The 17,540-nt window shown below is 47.6% G+C and overlaps 1 protein-coding gene across 1 annotated transcript in view; it reads left to right on the forward strand.

Annotated features, from left to right (window-relative positions):
• The window catches only part of LOC144806519 (uncharacterized), a 51,559-nt gene extending 34,985 nt beyond the window's left edge, over positions 1 to 16,574 (forward strand). Inside the window, exon 2 of the mRNA XM_078672865.1 lies at positions 13,923 to 16,574. Coding sequence (XP_078528991.1) covers positions 14,620 to 15,648 — 1,029 coding nt within the window. The 5' untranslated portion in view covers positions 13,923 to 14,619 and the 3' untranslated portion in view covers positions 15,649 to 16,574. The remainder of the gene's footprint in view (positions 1 to 13,922) is intronic.
• The last annotated feature ends 966 nt before the right edge of the window (positions 16,575 to 17,540 follow it).

Consider the following 17,540-nt stretch of genomic DNA (forward strand, 5'->3'; position numbering starts at 1 on the left):
ACTTGGCCATGTTACATTCTTGTGAATAGTCCATGAGAGTAGGTTCTCTGTACCCCCCCCCCCCCCAGGCAATGTCTATGTGGTAATTAAGCTCTCGTGTCATCTAAGTGGTAGGCTAAGTGTAAGATTTATTCACCACTCACCCAACTTCACCAGGAACGAAAATGGAATGGAATGGAATGGAAGAGCATTTATAGAGCGCATGGCTACACAGAGGCCTCCCAGCGCTAAGTCACCGACACAGGGGGCCAGGGCACTAGGGAAAGAGCAAGGACTTTAATTGCTTCCAGAAAGCCATGTGGTCTTGAGTTACGTGTAGATGGAGAGGTAGGGAGTTCCAGAGTCTAGAGGCATTTTATGAGGAAAGTCTGCCAACGCTCCTGGATCTCTTGATCCTCGGGGTCTCTGCCAGATACAGGTCGTCTGAACTGAGGTTCCGACTAGCTTCATAAGGGTGGATCATAGTGAAGATTTTGGGAGGGCTGAGTCCTTGCAATGCTTTATGTACGAGGCACAAGGCCTTAAACCTGATCTGCTCTTGGACCAGGAGCCAGTGGATGGTGCGGAGGACAGGTCTGGCCGAAAGCCTGTTGGAAGTCCCTGTCAACAGCCTTGCTGCGCTATTTTGCACAGTTTGAAGTTTCCTGACTGCGGAGATTGGAGCACCTAAGTACAGTGCGTTCCATAGTCCAATCTGGAGAGTATTAGGGATTGGACCATTACTTTCTTTGCCATCGGGGAAGGAGAGGTAGAACCTTTCGCGCCATTCTCAGGAGGCCATAGCACAGGGCTGCTGTTTTCCTGGCTTGGGTCCTGAGGCTGAGATCCTGGTCCAAGGTTCTTAATTTCTGATTTTGGTGCAGGGGCTGGACCCATGCAAGAAGGCCACATCAGACTGGGGTTAAAACTGATATGGTTACTCAAGATCATAATCTCAGTTTTTCCCCCCATTAAGTTTGAGCTGAGACTGATCCATCCAGTTTGAGATGTCGCTCAAGCAGGAATGGAGGGTATGGATTTCCTGGACGGGTTGATTAAGCCCTACCACCAGCTGAGTGTCATCAGCGTAGGTGCCTATGCGAATATCATGTGGGTCTACTATGTCTGCTAGCGGGGACATTTAAACATTGAAAAGGGTTGGGCTGAGCGAAGAGCCCTGAGGCACCCCACACTGAAGGAATGTAGGCTTGGAAATAGCATTTTCTTCAAAGAGCTGATAGGTTCTACCCTTTAGGAAGGAGGCTAGCCATTGAAGCGCCGTGCCATCCACTCCTATGTTCCTGAGTAGCTGGATCATAATCGAGTGATTTACTGTGTCAAAAGCGGCTCTCAGTAACTGCCGGAAACACTCTGGCAACGCATCAACAACAACATTCCAGGAGCCGCTGGAAGGAACCCGAATCACCAGAGTCTGGGTCCATTTCTAAAAGCAGTTTTACTTACAACTTTAGGATGGTTGTAAATACCCCCGATCCTGGACAGAAATGGGGGGAGAGGCATAAATTTACTTAGTGATTCCCAAGCGCACTTTTTCACAAATTGGTAGGTCAGGGTTAAACACAGAGTCTCCTGGTTGCAGAGTTTCTTAGTGCTGTAAGCCACACGTGGGGTGGCAGAGATTGTGAGGGAGCAGCTGAGGGACTACAATCCCAGGATAAGGACCTGTATAGTGGCCCTGTCGAGAAGTAACATTTGGTGTCTATTTCCAGCATCTTTAGGTAAAGTGATAAAGCTGGGATTAGATGGAATGTCTAATAGTGGTGGTGCGCACACACACCAGTGAATTGCCCACCTCGTTAAGGGTTGTGTCAAGGTTTTTTTTCGCCAACATTTGCTAGATGTATTGAGCATATTTATAAGTGCCTTCCCACCAATATTTTCATCTAAGAAGGTTGAGACCTTTTCTTTTGGTCGTGGAGCAAAAGCTGCTTGTTGTAGGGGACTACCGTCCCGACAACCAGTCCATGACACGACTAACTAGAGTAGTCAGTTTCCAGTAACGTGTCCCTGAACACCTACTAGCTCTTCCTTCTATGTTTGTGTTCTGAGCCCCTCTTCTCCCCTCAGACCCACCAAGGATGTTTGGTCTGTGTGTAAAGGCGCTTTCGTGTACTGGATTCATGTGAGGTGCAGAGCCCATTTCAGGTGTCTCCCTTGTATCTACGTTGCCTCTAAAGTTGTGTGCTGTTTCATAACGTTAGTGACAATCTGCATTCTCTCCTCTCACTGCATGCCCGTCACTGCTTTTTAGAGTCACTCCAAATTCTTTGTAAAGCAGATGACCCTTGAAGGGACGATTATAATCTCTCTGACACCACTTGGTACGTAATATCCCACACCTGGCCAAAAAAAACCTGACTCTGCATGATTTACTATATGGTAAATACTTCCTTGAAATATTGGTCATTTTGCCCATGCTTCAGTCCATATGAAACTAGTCTTTGTCCTCCCACCCTCTTGACCTCAATGTTCCCTGGATCCCGCCAGCTATTACATGCTCACCTGTCAAGAGAACTTACAAACAGAATAGAAGTTTTCCTGCTGGTGGACACTGAACACTTTCTGTTAGTACCTCCACTGGGTGCAACCCCATTGGTGCCTGTCCTGTGTTACTGAATTGTTTCCATCAGATTCTCCTCGTGCCTGGTCTGTGTTATTGCATTGTTTGCATCAGATTCACCTGCTAGCTAGCATGTGTTATTGCATTGTTTGCTCTAATCTAGTGCCTGGCCTGTGTAATTGCATTGTTTGCATCACGTTTTCCTAGTACCCGCTCTGTGTTATTGCATTGTATGCGCTGCTTTTGGTATGTCATTATTCTAATAGTTGCAGCTTTTCTAACAAACATGGCACCTTTTATCCCAATCAAGGGCACTCTTCCTGCAGTAGCAATCTACTTCCTATTTATGTAGCAACAGACAGCACAACATGTCTGCCAGAGATGCTGTAGAGTCAGAAACAGTACATAGGTAAGTAGGTATGATGGAAAACAAACTATTGAGTAAGATTTTAAAGGAAGAAACTGCTGTGATAGACGGCAAAACATCCATGTCGAAACAGCAGCAGTAGGACAGTGGTACATGGAATGATAATGGTAGATTTATTTACACGCCTGTGCGGTGCGTGTCACTTATTGTTCTTTTCTTCCACTCATGAGATGGTTTTACAAGGCAGGCATCTCTGAGCTCACTGAGTGTGAAGCCTCCACAAATCTCAGAGAAGGTTGAAAGATCTGAGTCTTGATCCTGGCAGATGGACGGGTGATCCCTGAGGGAGTGTAGTTGGTCTGTGTGCCTATCTTTATCCACAGAATTTTCAAGATGAAAATTGAAGTCACCGAGTAGAGTGAAATCAAGGGAATTGGGTTTAATGTCCTTGAGCTGATTGTCACTATTTAAGAAGGCTGTCCTAGGGTCTGGGGGTCGGTAAATAAGTACCCCATTGAAGGAGTAATGATTGGAAAGCGGAATTTTAAATGCAAGGGCTTCATAATCAGATGCGGCCGGTGATGTCTTAAAGGAGGCATTGAGGTTGTCCCTGTAAATGATTGTTAACCCACCGCCCCTTTCCCCAAATGAACAAGTCTGAAATTTGAAAAACCGGGGGTGTAGGAACAATTAGATCTGGGTCGGATTAAGCATCTGCCCAGGTCTCAGGGATGAAAACAAAATCCAGTGCACAAGTTCCTAGAAAGTCAGCAAAATAGGATGCACTCTCTGTTAGAGACCATGCATTAATAAACATGCCTCTGATTTCCCTCTGAGGAGTGGGTAACCTGAAGACATGCGGTGTAGGAGAGCTAAGTGTGACAATCCTGGAGGTACTGTGAGTGAGCTTACAATCTAGGCAACTAGTCTCGCCGATAATATCATTCAGAATCAAAGTAGGGCCTAAACAAGTCTTACCTAAAGGTTTAAAAGTGAGCAGCTCAGCCCGTGAGTAGCTGATATGAACAGCCGGATGGGGGGTGAAACCAACAGAAGAGCCGGCGCTAAGCACAGTCTTAAGCGTGTACGGGTTTGGACGAGCTTGCCTTAGGCGCAACTTCGGTGCGCCCTAGATATGTCTATGTAGCACAACCTCCAAGGGAGGGGTGCCGGAGAGGCATGTATGAAACTAAAGTAGTACTCATCACAATATTAGCAAGTTTAAAAGATAATGTGAGGGCAAAATATAAACCTAATTAGGGTCCAGCAACCCATGCGACCTTCACACGCTCCCTGGTGAAGTATCAGCTACTAGTAACAGAGACAAAGAAAAGAAATGGTGTCAAACGCTAACAACACATAAAACAAAAGTCATTACAATCCACCATTTCCGTGTGGCGGCAGGGGAGCCAGTTACATCCCAAAACTACATGCTTGTGTAATACAGGGAAATCAAAAAAACTGCACAAGGGTCTGCTGGCAGAAGCCCTGCCTGGAAGGAAGATCTACACAAGGCACAGCTGACAGAAGCCCTTGCATCAAAGGAAGATCTGCACAGAGCACAGCTGACAGAAGTCCATCCTGGAAGTAAGATATGCACAACGCGCAGCTGACAGAAGCCCTGCCTGAAAGGAAGATCTGCACAAGGCACAGCTGACAGAAGCCCTTGCATCAAAGGAAGATCTGCACGAGGCGCAGCTGACAAAAGTCCTGCCTGGAAGGAAGATATGCACAACGCGCAGCTGACAGAAGCCCTTGCATCAAAGGAAGATCTGCACGAGGCGCAGGTGACAGAAGCCCTGCCTGGAAGGAAGATATGCACAACGCGCAGCTGACAGAAGCCCTGCCTGAAAGGAAGATCTGCACAAGGTGCGGCTGACAGAAGTCCTGCCTGGGAGGAAGATCTGCACATGGCACAGCTGACAGAAGTCACAACCTGGAAGGAAGATCTGCACAAGGCGCAGCTGACAGAAGCCCTTGCATCAAAGGAAGATCTGCACGAGGCGCAGCTGACAGAAGCCCTGCCTGAAAGGAAGATATGCACAACGCGCAGCTGACAGAAGCCCTTGCATCAAAGGAAGATCTGCACAAGGCACCGCTGACAGAAGTCCTGCCTGGAAGGAAGATCAGCACAAGGCACAGCTGACAGAAGTCCTGCCTGGCAGGAAGATCATGGCACAGCTGACAGAAGACCCTGCCTGGAAGGAAGATCTGCACAAGGCGCAGCTGACAGAAGCCCTTGCATCAAAGGAAGATCTGCACAAGGCACCGCTGACAGAAGTCCAGCTTAGAAAGGAAGATCTGCACAAGGCACCGCTGACAGAAGTCCAGCTTAGAAAGGAAGATCTGAACAAGGCACAGCTATCAGAATTCTTGCCTGGAAGGAAGATCTGAACAAGGCGCGGCTGACAGAAGTCCTGCCTGGCGGTGACCTCAAAGCAGTGAGAGAACCACAAACCACAAGATCCTTCAAGCCCAGCTAGCCACACTGGACACAATGTACACCAAAGGCCTGATTTAGATTTCAGCAGATGGTTTATTCCATCACAAATGTGACAGGTACCCTGCCCGCCCAATAAAAAGTGTATTACATCCTGTGGCAATTATAATAAGGCAGACTGGATATCTGTCACATTTTAATTAGGCCTTGGTGTAGTTCGCAGAGTTTTAGTCCGCTGAACTCCACGAAGTGCCAGGGAAACCCCGCCGCACTCTGCGGACTTACGCTAGTGGCAGAGTTTCTAAGTTGCGCTGCTCTCACAAATTTTTTGTGCCAGGAGTTTTTCCCGCAATGTAAAATCAGCACGAACGGCACTACGCGTTGCGCCAGAGAGCGCTGATACTTTCTGCTGCTCGAATTGACATTCTAATCAAGTGCAGCTTCATCAACGAGAATGGCAGATTGCTACACTCGAGTGGTCACGACCTGCCACGACTTCCCGCAATGAGAAATCTCGCCAGGAGGAGGTCTAGCCCGTTATATTTTCTCACAAGTGCTCATCACGTCACCATTGACGAACCGCTTGAGAAAAAAAACTCCGTTCTGCATCACTTTGTGGAGTTTTTTGGAACGGAGTGGGCAAAACTTTGCAAGGTCTGCCGGAAGAGCATAATTCTTCAACCACCCCTAGTTTTGAGGCAATAATCTGTTGGACAAATTCCTAACTAGGCCCTATGTCTGCAATTAGTGTTGTAGAAGAAGTGAGATCCATGGCCTTCAATCAATCAATCAGTCAATCAATCAGTCATTTGTAAAGCGCACTGCCTACCCGCAAGGGTCTCAAGGCGCTGGGGGGGGGGGAGGCTGCTACTTATCGAACAGCCAGGTCTTGAGTATCCTTCTGAAGGTGAGCAGGTCTTGGTTCTGTCGTAGGCTCAGTGGGAGGGTGTTCCATGTCTTGGCGGCGAGGTGGGAGAAGGATCTCCCGCTGGTGGTTGTTCTTTAGATGTGCGGGGCAGTGGCAAGTGAGAGGTCGGCAGAGCGTAGCTGGCGGTTGGGGATGTAGAAGGAAAGTCATCTGTTGAGGTAGGCTGGGCCGGTCTTGTGGAGTGCCTTGTGTGCATGGATGAGGAGCTTGAAGGATATCGTCTTGTTGATGGGGAGCCAGTACAGGTTTCTTAGGTGGGGGATGATGCAGTCATAGTTTCGAAGATCAGTCGTGCCGAGGCGTTTTGGATGCGTGGCAGTCATTTGATGAGCTTGGTTGGGGCTCCCGCGTAGAGGGCGTTTCCGTAGTCGAGTCTGCTGCTGATGAGGGCCTGGGTGACTGTCTTTCTTGTATCTGTCGGGATCCATCTGTAGATGGTGTTGAAGCAGGAGGAGGAGACGGAGTTGAATTGCTAGGTCATTGAGAGCGTTGAGTCCAGGATGATTCCCAGGTTACGTGCGTGGTCGGTGGGTGTCAGGGCTGCCCCCAGTGCCGTCCGCCACCAGGAGTCATCCCAGTCTGAAGGGTTTGCGCCGAGGATGAGGAGCTCTGTCTTTTCTGAGTTCAGCTTCAGATGGCTGATCTTCATCCAGTCTGCGACGGCCTTCATTCCTTCGTGGAGGTTGGTTTTGGCGAGATGGGGTCCTTGGTGAGGGAGAGGATCAGTTGAGTGTCTTCGGTGTAGGAGATTATGTTGAGGTCGTGCTGTCGGGCTAAGGGTGTGAGCGGGGCCATGTAAATGTTGAACAGCGTTGGGCTGAGGGAGGATCCCTGGGGTACGCCGCAGATGATCTCGGAGGCTACGGATCGGAATGGGGGGAGGCGGACGCTCTGGGTTCTGCCGGAGAGGAAGGAGGAGGTCCATTCCAGAGCCTTGTCTCGAATCCCTGCAGCGTGGAGGCATGCGCTTAGTGTGCAGTGGCAGACGGTGTCGAAGGCGGCTGATAGGTCCAGGAGGATGAGTGCTGCGGTCTCACCATTATCCAGCAGGGTCCTGATGTCGTCGGTGTCGGCGATGAGGGCGGTCTCGTGCTGTGTTGCTGCGGAACCCTGACTTGGAAGGGTCCAGGATTCTGTTTTCTTCGAGGTTTCGTGTTAGCTGTCCGTTGACGATCTTCTCGATGACCTTGGCCGGGAACGGGAGCAGAGAGATGGGCCTGAAGTTCTTGAGGTCTCTTAGGTCTGCCTTAAGTTTTTTGAATAGGGCGTTGATCTCAGCGTGTTTCCAGCTCTCTGGGAAGGTCGCGGTCTTGAGGGAGAGATTGATGACGTTGCGCAGGTGGGGTGCGATGGAACTGCTTGCTTTGTTGAAGACGTGGTGCGAGATTGGGTCTGATGGAGAGCCGCAGTGGATTGTGCTCATGGTCTTGATGGCGTCATCGATGCTCACGTTGGCCCACGCTAGCAGGGGATTGTGGTCGATTGTGTGCGGAGAGTCTGTTGTGATGCTGTCTGTTTGGGCTGTCTGGGTGTTGAAGCTGTAGTGGATGTCCGCTATCTTGCGGTGGAAGAAAGTGGTGAGGGAGTCGCACAGGGCTTGCGACAGTGGGATGGCTTTGGTGTTGGAGTTTGGGTTGGAGATTTCCTTCACGATGTTGAAAAGCTACTCGCTGTTGTGTGCATTGTTGTTGAAGCGGTCTTTGAAGGAGGTCCTCTTGGCAGCCCTGATGAGGTGGTGGTGGTTGCGGATGGCGTACTTTTGTGCAGGCTGGCTGTCCGGAGTCTGTTCACTGTGCCATTTCTTCTCTAGTTTCCGGCAAGCTTGCTTGGAGGCTAGGAGTTCCTGGGGTGAACCAGCTGGCCCTCTTGCTGGTGTCTCTGTGGGGAGGTTTCTTCAGCGGGGCAAGGGGGTTGGCACAGTTGTCGATCCAGCATCTGAGGCTGTGGGCAGCGTCGTCGTTGTCAGAGGGTTTGGTGGGTGGGCTGAGAGCGAGGTTTGCACATAGTTGGTCTTCGGTGATTTTGCTACAGCAGCGGTGGGGAATCTGTTGGGTGCTGTGGTGTGTGGTGGGTTTCTGGAAGGTGAAGTGGATGCAGCGGTGGTCGGTCCAGAGGAGTTCGGTGGTGTGGTTGAAGGAGACGTGCAGGCTTGAGGAGAAGACGGGGTCGAGCGTGTGTCCGGCGGAGTGGGTGGGCGTTGTGACGAGTTGACTCAGTCCGAGGTTGGCGAGGTTGGCGATCATTGTTGCGGAGATGCTGTTGTTCTCAAGGTGAAAGTTCAGGTCTGCGAGGAGGATGTAGTCTCTGGAGGTCAGGGCATGCGGGCTGATGAAGTCGGCGATGGAGTCGCTGAACTAGGGGCAGGGTCCGGGGGGTCGGTAGATGAGGGTGCCTCTGAGGGTGGAGTTGGGGTCTGTGCGGATCTCGAAATGCAAGTGTTCGTGGTGCTGAGAGTATTGTTGGTGCTAGTCGAGACCCTTATGCTGTTCTTGTGGACGATGTGATTCTTCCTCCGACTCCGTTGGTGCGGTCTCTGCCGGTGATTTTGTAGCCGTTTGGGAAGGCTATGGCGATATCGGGTGCAGAGGAGTCGTTCATCCAAGTCTCTGTCAGGAAGGTGACGTCCGGGGATGATGTGTCGAGCAGGTCCCAGAGCTCGACGGCGTGTTTGCAGGTGTTCAGTAGTATGCATCGGAGGTGGTTGAGGTCTTTCTTGGCCGGTGGTTAGTCAGCGCTGAGACTGGTGAAGCTGTAGTTCCGGTAGGTGAAGGACCATGTGTGCGTTTTGGGGCGGCCTTGAAACAGGTGTGAGTCCGTCCAATGTTGTGCAGAATGCTGGCATCATAGTGGCGGCATTCCTCATGGCAGGTGCGGGAACCAGGGGTTCTGGCGCTGCGGACAAGTGCAGACGGGCTTGCCTTAGGCGCACCCGCATATATGGGGAGGTGGGATGGAGGAGCAGCTGGGAGGTGGGAGGCGGGGGCAGCGAATGGGCAGGGGGGCGGGACCGCAGGTGACACAGCCGAGGAGCGGTGCGGGCCGACAAGGGAACAGAAGGCAAAAGGGCACAAAAATAGAGGGGCAACGAATGGAACAGAAGGCAAAAATGTGCACAGTGTTACAGGGGCAACGAGAGAGCAGAAAGCAAAAAAGGGCACAGGGATACAGGGGCAGCTAAGGAACAAAAGGCAAAAACGGGCAGAGAGATAGGGGGCAGCGAGGGGGACAGAAGGAAAACCGGGCAGAGAGACACAGGGACAGTGAGGGGAACAGAGGGAAGAAACAAGTACAGAACAAGTACAGGCAGCTGGGGAGGACAGAGAGCAGCACAGAGAACAGCAGTCACAGGCACAACAATGACAATAAGGCAATACAGGCAATACAGTAAATTCAATATATAGCGGAAGAAGAACAAACCTACAGCCTACCACTGGCCTCCAGGGATGAGGTGCAGGTGGTAGCCTGCAGGTGGAGGAGGGCCTCGAACTTCCTCAGCAGCGGCAGCTGGGGCAGGGACACACAGGCGGTGTTGTGCGGAGGGGAAGAGACCTACCTGGTAGGGTCAAGGGTCACTCTCCTCACCGCGCAGCGGCCGGCATATGTGGGGAGGTGGGAGGGAGGAGCAGCTGGGAGGCGGGGGCACCGAATGGGCAGTCAAGGGGCGGGGCCGCAGGGGATGCAGCTGCGGATGACAAAGGGAACAGAAGGCAAAAGGGCACAAAAATAGAGGGGCAACGAGTGGAACAGAAGGGAAAAGGGCACAGAAATACAGGGGCAACAAATGGAACAGAAGGCAAAAACGGGCACAGTGTTACAGGGACATCGAGGGAACAGAAAGCAACAAGCATTTGCAATGCAATGGTCTTGGCATTATTAAAGGTAGAGCTATTGGCATTGCTCATGATATTTTTTTTTTAAAATCATAAATAAATGGCATTGTCATTTACATTGCCAATAGGCAGGTCCAGGGGCACCTAAGTCTTCCTTTCTCCCTCGTAGTGCGACTGGGTGGTAGCTGCCCAATAAAAAGGCACGTTATATGGCGGAAGAGATTGCTTTCATGGAACCTTTACGCCACGCATCTTCCACCTCATCACCAGGGCAGTGTAAGTGTTTGACAGCCTGGCGAGCAGCAGAGTACCTGGTTCGTAAATATGGAAAGAAAACTCCGGCCAGCAGAGATCACTGCCAGGGAGTTCAAGCAGAAAATAAACAGAGACAGAGAAAGTGCAGACTTGTTTGACAACCCCAAGAGGAAAATGCAACTTCTGAGGTAGCATGGCAAGGAAGGGTGTGGACAACCTTCTGCACATACACACAGAGAGGTAGCTGTGTGTACGGGTGCAGTGCGGGGAAGGGTTAAGAGGTGGCAAACACGCAGCGGCCGGTTTTCATTTCCTGGATCCACTTTACTGCTGATGGTGCAAAGCAACTCTTTTTGGTTTGACTAAAAAATAGCCTGGCCTGCAGATTCAGGGAGCTGCCGGTGATGGGGTGGTCTTGCCCTTACCTGTTCTTGGTGTCTGCAGTTGATGGCGGCTGCGCTGCTCTCCTGCTCCTCCCGGTGCAGCTCCAGTGGCGCTTCCACGTCCAGCTACTCAACGTGGCATCCAAGGCCCAGCCCCCGCCGCACAGTCGCCGCGGACCAAAGACAGCGATGAAGGACTAACTTATCAAACATCACGGCCATAATGTAATGGTTGTTACCTGTGTGGTATGTACGTTATGGTTATTACATACATACCACATGGTAGGTCAGCGGTCTTGCCTGTACCCACAGCCACGGCCAGGTTGTACCCACTATATTACTGATAAGACCGGTATTTCGATGGTAAGGTAAACAAAAAACGATGAGAAACACAACAACGACAATAGTTTATCAATGTAAAACACAAAGTAGTTTCCTAATGGAAATAATATTCTAAGGCACAAAATATGAGAAATAATCACAACACTCTTTTCAACACTGCAATACAGCCGTAAGGCGAGAACATTTTGTATCCCAGCAACTGCAGCTTGTGATAACAGTTGTACGGCAGATATTGCGGCCATGTTGCGATGGTACTGCTTTGCCCGTCTCTCTGAACAGAAGGTGGCATTTTCTGTCTTTATTTATGTGTGTTTTTATATAGCGCAGACTTTACCCGAAGGTGTCAGAGCGCTTCACAATAGGAACAGAACTGATACATAAGAACAGTACAAGTGAACAAATTACAAAAGCAAACGTTACATTACATGAGGCAAAAGTGACACAACCACGTTTCTCCGAAGCGAGGCAGAAATGCCTCGGAGAAAGCAGGGTCATTTTTTGGATTGAGGGGCGTGTTTACGTTCTCTCCTCTTCCCATTGGCTGGAAGGTAAAATTCCAGCCATTGGAAAGAGGAGAGAAAGTAAATAGAAAGAAACAAAAAAAAACACCCCTCAATCCGAAAAAGACAGGGCTTGAACCGAGTGACGCCTCTCTCCTCCAATGGCTGGCCTCCGTGTAGGAAGCCAGCCAATGGAGAAGAGGGGCAGGTTCAAGCCCCCTTACTAAAAAACATTAAATCTTCGGGGCTCCGCCCACACTGCTTACAGCAGTGCGACGGAGTCCTCGACCTAAAAACGGGCACAGGGTTACAGGGGCAGCTAAGGAACAAAAGGCAAAAACGGGCAGAGAAACACGGGGGCAGCGAGGGGGACAGAAGGAAAACCAGGCAGGGACACACAGGGACAGCGAGGGGAACAGAGGGAAGAAACGGTCACAGAACAAGTACAGACAGCTGGGGAGGACAGAGAGCAGCACAGAGAACAGCAGTCACAGGCCTTGAGACTATCAGGCCGTTATCAGACTTCTGATGAACCCCACAGAGTGAGTGTGCAGCCAGAGGGCAGTAGAGGGTCCGAAGGACAGGAAATTAGGTAAACTTGAATATGAGAAATATGGAAAGGTAGAAATGCCGCATCACCTGTGGATAACTGAGACCTACTCCCACTCTTCCAAATGCCCATCCAGTCACAAAGTGGCATCCTGGGCCCCAAACGGACAACATCATACCTGATGCCATGTAATGGTGGAAAAGGGGGAAAAAGAGTAATATGCACGCATCTGCTGCGGGGATATGTCAGGTAAATTATTGGTTGTGATGGGTTCTCTATAAGTACTAAATGACTGATATTGTTGAATATTATATTATATGAATCAACATTTGTTTGACCTATCTGCGCTCATAATGTAAAGGATGGTCCTTACAGTTAACTCCTTGTTCTGCTTTACACAAAAGCCCCGGAAGTAGCTGCATCTTACACAACTTTAGCTTCTTTAGGAAGAACTAAAGACTTGCTTATTAAAGTTGTCTTTCAGGGCTAGAACAAGGTGCTGTAAGCTTCACCAGTTTCAGGGAGATGGACAGATGGTATGGCGATAGGAAACCCCCCTCAACTCTATAATGTTCCAGTCTTCCAGGCTAGAGGAAACCAGAAATGCTTGAACCAAGGGAGCTGTTGAAAGTGTCAAAGGTGACTTATGAACAGCGAGGTAAAGACAGGAGTTGGCATTTGAGGTGATCTTAAGTGAATAGGAAAGGAGAAGAAGTGTGTGAATGGAGTTACTTTTGTTGTATGCTTCGTGAAGAGTTACTGGACATTTTGCAGCCCAGCCTGAGCCATCTCTTTTTCTAAAACCTATTGTTGTTTCAATGAAATCTTGACCATATGCGTCTATCTTAAGCTATACCTCGAGCACTTGGGTGCTCCGTGAGCGCCCTTACTTTGCTAAGTTACTCTGTGAACACTGGTAAATCACCTCCTTGTCAGACATTATTAAGATGTCATCTGATCAACAAAACTTTTAGTTAAATATCTGTGTATGATGAAATAGTCCTTGCTAAGTTTTAAAGGCGGTAAAGAAGAAGGGGGAGATTTACTAACATTTTGTGCTGTGTTTTGTCACAAAAGTGGCGCAAAACAGTGCAAAATCCCTTTTTCCTAATTTACTTTCAAGCAAATAACGTAAAATGTATGTGAATCAGCGCATAGCACTGTGTTGCATTACTTTGCACCATGGGGGCCTGTTAAGGATGGTGCATGGGTGTTCCCGTGCAACCACCCAAGGTTTCTCACGCTAAACCCAATTTACGAAATACAGTAGATTGGGTTTAGCGTGAGAAAACTGCATCCTGCAAGGAAGGAGAAATGCTTTAATTTCTCCTTCCTTTTCTTACTTTGCATGCGTGCTGCACTGTGCAACACGTATACAAAATGGGAAACGATTTCCCTTGTGTCTAGGCATAGTAATTTGTACAGGAAGGGTGTCTTTCCTGTACAAAACCTATGCTGGACTCACACACACACACACACTAGCGCTCTGGTGCTAAGGTGTGTGCATGGCGCAGGGCCGCTGTAATCAGTGCTGGCGCAATGGAAAGGGAAGGTGAGAGTCATATCTTTGAAAATATGGTGCTCTCCTGCTCTCTCCCTGTCGCGCAACGCAGCGCAGCCCCATGGAGGAGGGGGTGGGGCTGCGCTGCATTGCGTGGAGATTTGGTAAATCTCCCCCGAAATGTATTTTACAACCAGTTAAACATTGTGAATTCTCATTCCATTATGTTTCAATTTATTAATGTTAAATATCTTTGCATCCAACAGAAAACAAGCCTTGACTGTATGAAATGACATCAATAATGAAGCGAATGCTGTAAATCTTGAGCTACAGTATTTAGCAAAACATCAGCGCAGTCGGCGACAGAGGAACCTGCACACAAACTGACAGATCCCAGATGAAGCATCAAGGGCAGTTCAGTGATTGTAAGAGACTGAGCTGTGCACCTCCACGCCAGAAGACGAAGAAATGACCTTAGGAAAATTAAGGCAACAACAATAAGAAACCGCCTCCTGTATAAACAAGTGTCAAATACCAACTTTGATCATGGGATCTGTTTGGTGAGATTACCGCAGTGCTCTGTTTTATAATATGATGACAAGCCATCATTCCGTGCTCTAGGTAAATTGTAAACTCTTTCTGGCCAAACCACAGTAACCAGAGAAGAGCACAACAGAGCGGAGCCAGACAACTAACGGGTAAAGGAAAGAGGAGTTCTTGTATCTGCAATACAACAGACTGTCCCGATTTGTACCGGCCAGAAGGAAGATACATCTTTACCCGCAAGCGTGCATAGCCATAATCCAATCTAAAGGCACAATCGGCTACAAAGACACCTTCTACGTATTAGGAGTGTAGCAAATATTTGGTGGCTTATGCATTTTATTATTAAAACATAAATCAAACGTGTAAAATAACGCACACATGTAAAGTGTGTAAAAAAACACAAGTGCATTATCAGCCATGTTGGCCCATCAGGAAATGCAGTCATGGGATGTAGACAAATATATACCCGACCCACAGACATTAACAAAGAAAGAAGAATCATACACATGCAGTGAGAGCTTTAGTTTGTCATCACTACTCAAGCTTAATAGGCACACGAACACAGGACAAAAACCTTTCAAGTGCAGTGAATGTGTCAAGAGTTTTAGTAGGTTATCAGAACTACAAAGACACCAGCGAACACACACAGGGGAAAAGCCATTCAAGTGCAATGAATGTGTGAAATGCTTTAGTCAGTTATCAAACCTCCAAAATCATCAGCGAACACACACAGGGGAAAAACAATTCAAGTGCAGTGAATGTGTAAAGAGCTTTAGTCAGTTATCAAGCCTTCAAAGACATCAGCGAACACACACAGGGGAAAAGCCATTCAAGTGCAGTGAATGTTTGAAGAGCTTTAGTCGGTTATCACAACTTCAGAGTCATCAGCGAACACACACAGGGGAAAAGCCATTCAAGTGCAGTGAATGTGTAAAGAACTTTAGTCACTTATCAAACCTCCAAAATCATCAGCGAACACACACAGGGGAAAAACCATTCAAGTGCAGTGACTGTGTAAAGAGCTTTAGTCAGTTATCAAACCTTCAAATACATCAGCGAACACACACGGGGGAAAAGCCATTCAAGTGCAGTGAATGTGTAAAGAGCTTTAGTCGGTTATCACAACTTCTGAGTCATCAGCGAACACACACAGGGGAAAAGCCATTCAAGTGCAGTGAATGTGTAAAGAACTTTAGTCACTTATCAAACCTCCAAAATCATCAGCGAACACACACAGGGGAAAAACAATTCAAGTGCAGTGAATGTGCAAAGTACTTTCGTGAGTTATCAAGTCTTCGAAGACATCAGCGAACACACACAGGGGAAAAGCCATTCAAGTGCAGTGAATGTTTGAAGAGCTTTAGTCGATTATCAGAGCTACAAAGTCATCAGCGAACACACAGGGAGAAAACATACAAGGGTGCTGAAAGTGTGAAGGGCGTTTGATAGAAGACCCGACTAGCAGTAAAGAAGAAAAATAGATAACAGTATTTTCAGAGTTATAAAAGTGTTTGTTTCCAGAGATTGTTCACTCCCGTACACAAAGCAAAGCAGCATGATGCACCAGGATACACTGTGGGAGGCGAGCACAATGTGGATTAAAAAAAAGAAACATTCTTGATTTTTAGTTGATGAAGAAGAGATACAAAGAATAGAATTCAATCGCACCTGATCACACTTCCTGTAAAAGCAACACTGAACAAATACTGGGACTAAACGGTATTTTCAGCTAACTGGTAGGATTAGTGAAAAAACCTATAAACCCAACACACCCAAAGTAGGCATGTTGTCAGGGCTCTGGAGATGGAGGCTTCATTGGTGAAATGTATGTATTACTATTAACAAATACCACTGCAGTATATGTAATGAACTAAAGTGAAGCACAGGTGTTCAAGAAATAGCCTATTTTTAGATATAAAAGAGCATATACCTTGTTTTTAAGTAAGGTTTGCTGCATCTTTGACACACTGTTATCGGTTGTTGGATCAGCTCATGCCTCGGGCCTTATAACTAAGTGTGACCCATGGCTCCTCTCAGACTTGCCTCTCCCTATTCATTTTCTGCTGTGCCAAACTCTACTTTTTACCTGAATTGAGCCACTGTTAGCAGCAGACTCAGTTTGAAGAATGTGGTGAAATAGCGAAATTCCACATCAAAAGCATATATGTGCCAGGACAATCCATTGCACTCCGAGCAACACGTCTTCCACACGTCCCTTGGTCTCAAATGTTCTGAAGGAATTGTCGTATGAATGGCAGAAGTGGCAGTGAGATTCATGAAGCTAAAGCTAACAGGAGTGTGTGGGAGATAGAGAGGGGGAGAGATAAAGAGAGCGAGAGAGACAAAGAAAGGGGAAGAAAAAGAAAAAGAAATGGAAGGAGGGGGAATGGCAGGTGATTTGTATTCATCTAAAAATAGAAGAAGCAGTCGAAATTTGTCAATGTTTGACATCACCAGAGAAACGGGCTGAATACCTGTGAACTTATATAATTATTTTTAATGCCTATAGACCCATGTCATGCCAATAAATAGGGCACAAGTAAGGAAAATAGTAAAGGAGCCCATTATCATATGCAAATCACAACGACGTCACATGTAGTGATGTCACAAGAAGTGATGTCAGGCCCTTATAATAATTTTCACATGAAAGATCAACGGCCTGTTTTAAAAACAAAAAACAAGAAACATAAAATATTGAAAAAAATAAGTTTTGGTATCAGTTTTTATACATCATGTGTTTTTCCCACTATCAGTTTGTAACTAAACTCGGAAAGACTGAAAGTGTAAACATTTTTACCATGTATGTGGATCTTGGAAATTACATTTTTAAACAGTTTTCAGCAAATAAATCAAAAGTGCTTTTAATTTGCGTTTGTTTCCTGACGTTGTTATGTATCCAGCCCCTAAACCCCAAAGTGTTTCACATTTACAGTGTATCAAGCAATAGAGGGGCTGATTTTGTCAAGTTCTCTGTTCCTCTCTTGCGCCACTCACACAAATAAATAAAGGGGACGCTGCTAGTGGGACAAAACAGTTACAAACACTCTGAGGCCTGTGTCTGCAGATGCAAGAAGCAAAGTAACAATTCCCAGTCGCAGGCTAAAGAGCTAGGTGGAACTGTGTCTCTTTTCTAGATAATAGTGGGGGGACCCATTCAAACTGTGGCTACCCCCAACTTGTGACGTGCTGAAAAAGCAATAGTCAATTTGAATAATTTACGATGAATTGAAATGAGAGAAAGAGAAGAAGAGAGCGAGTTGCAGGATATATTGAAGAAAATGAAAAAAGACACAAGACTTTACCCTGTTCTGTGTACAAGCATTTTACATAAACAAGTT

The sequence above is a fragment of the Lissotriton helveticus genome, chromosome 1_2 (assembly GCF_964261635.1).
Source record: "Lissotriton helveticus chromosome 1_2, aLisHel1.1, whole genome shotgun sequence".
Classification (NCBI taxonomy): domain Eukaryota; kingdom Metazoa; phylum Chordata; class Amphibia; order Caudata; family Salamandridae; genus Lissotriton; species Lissotriton helveticus.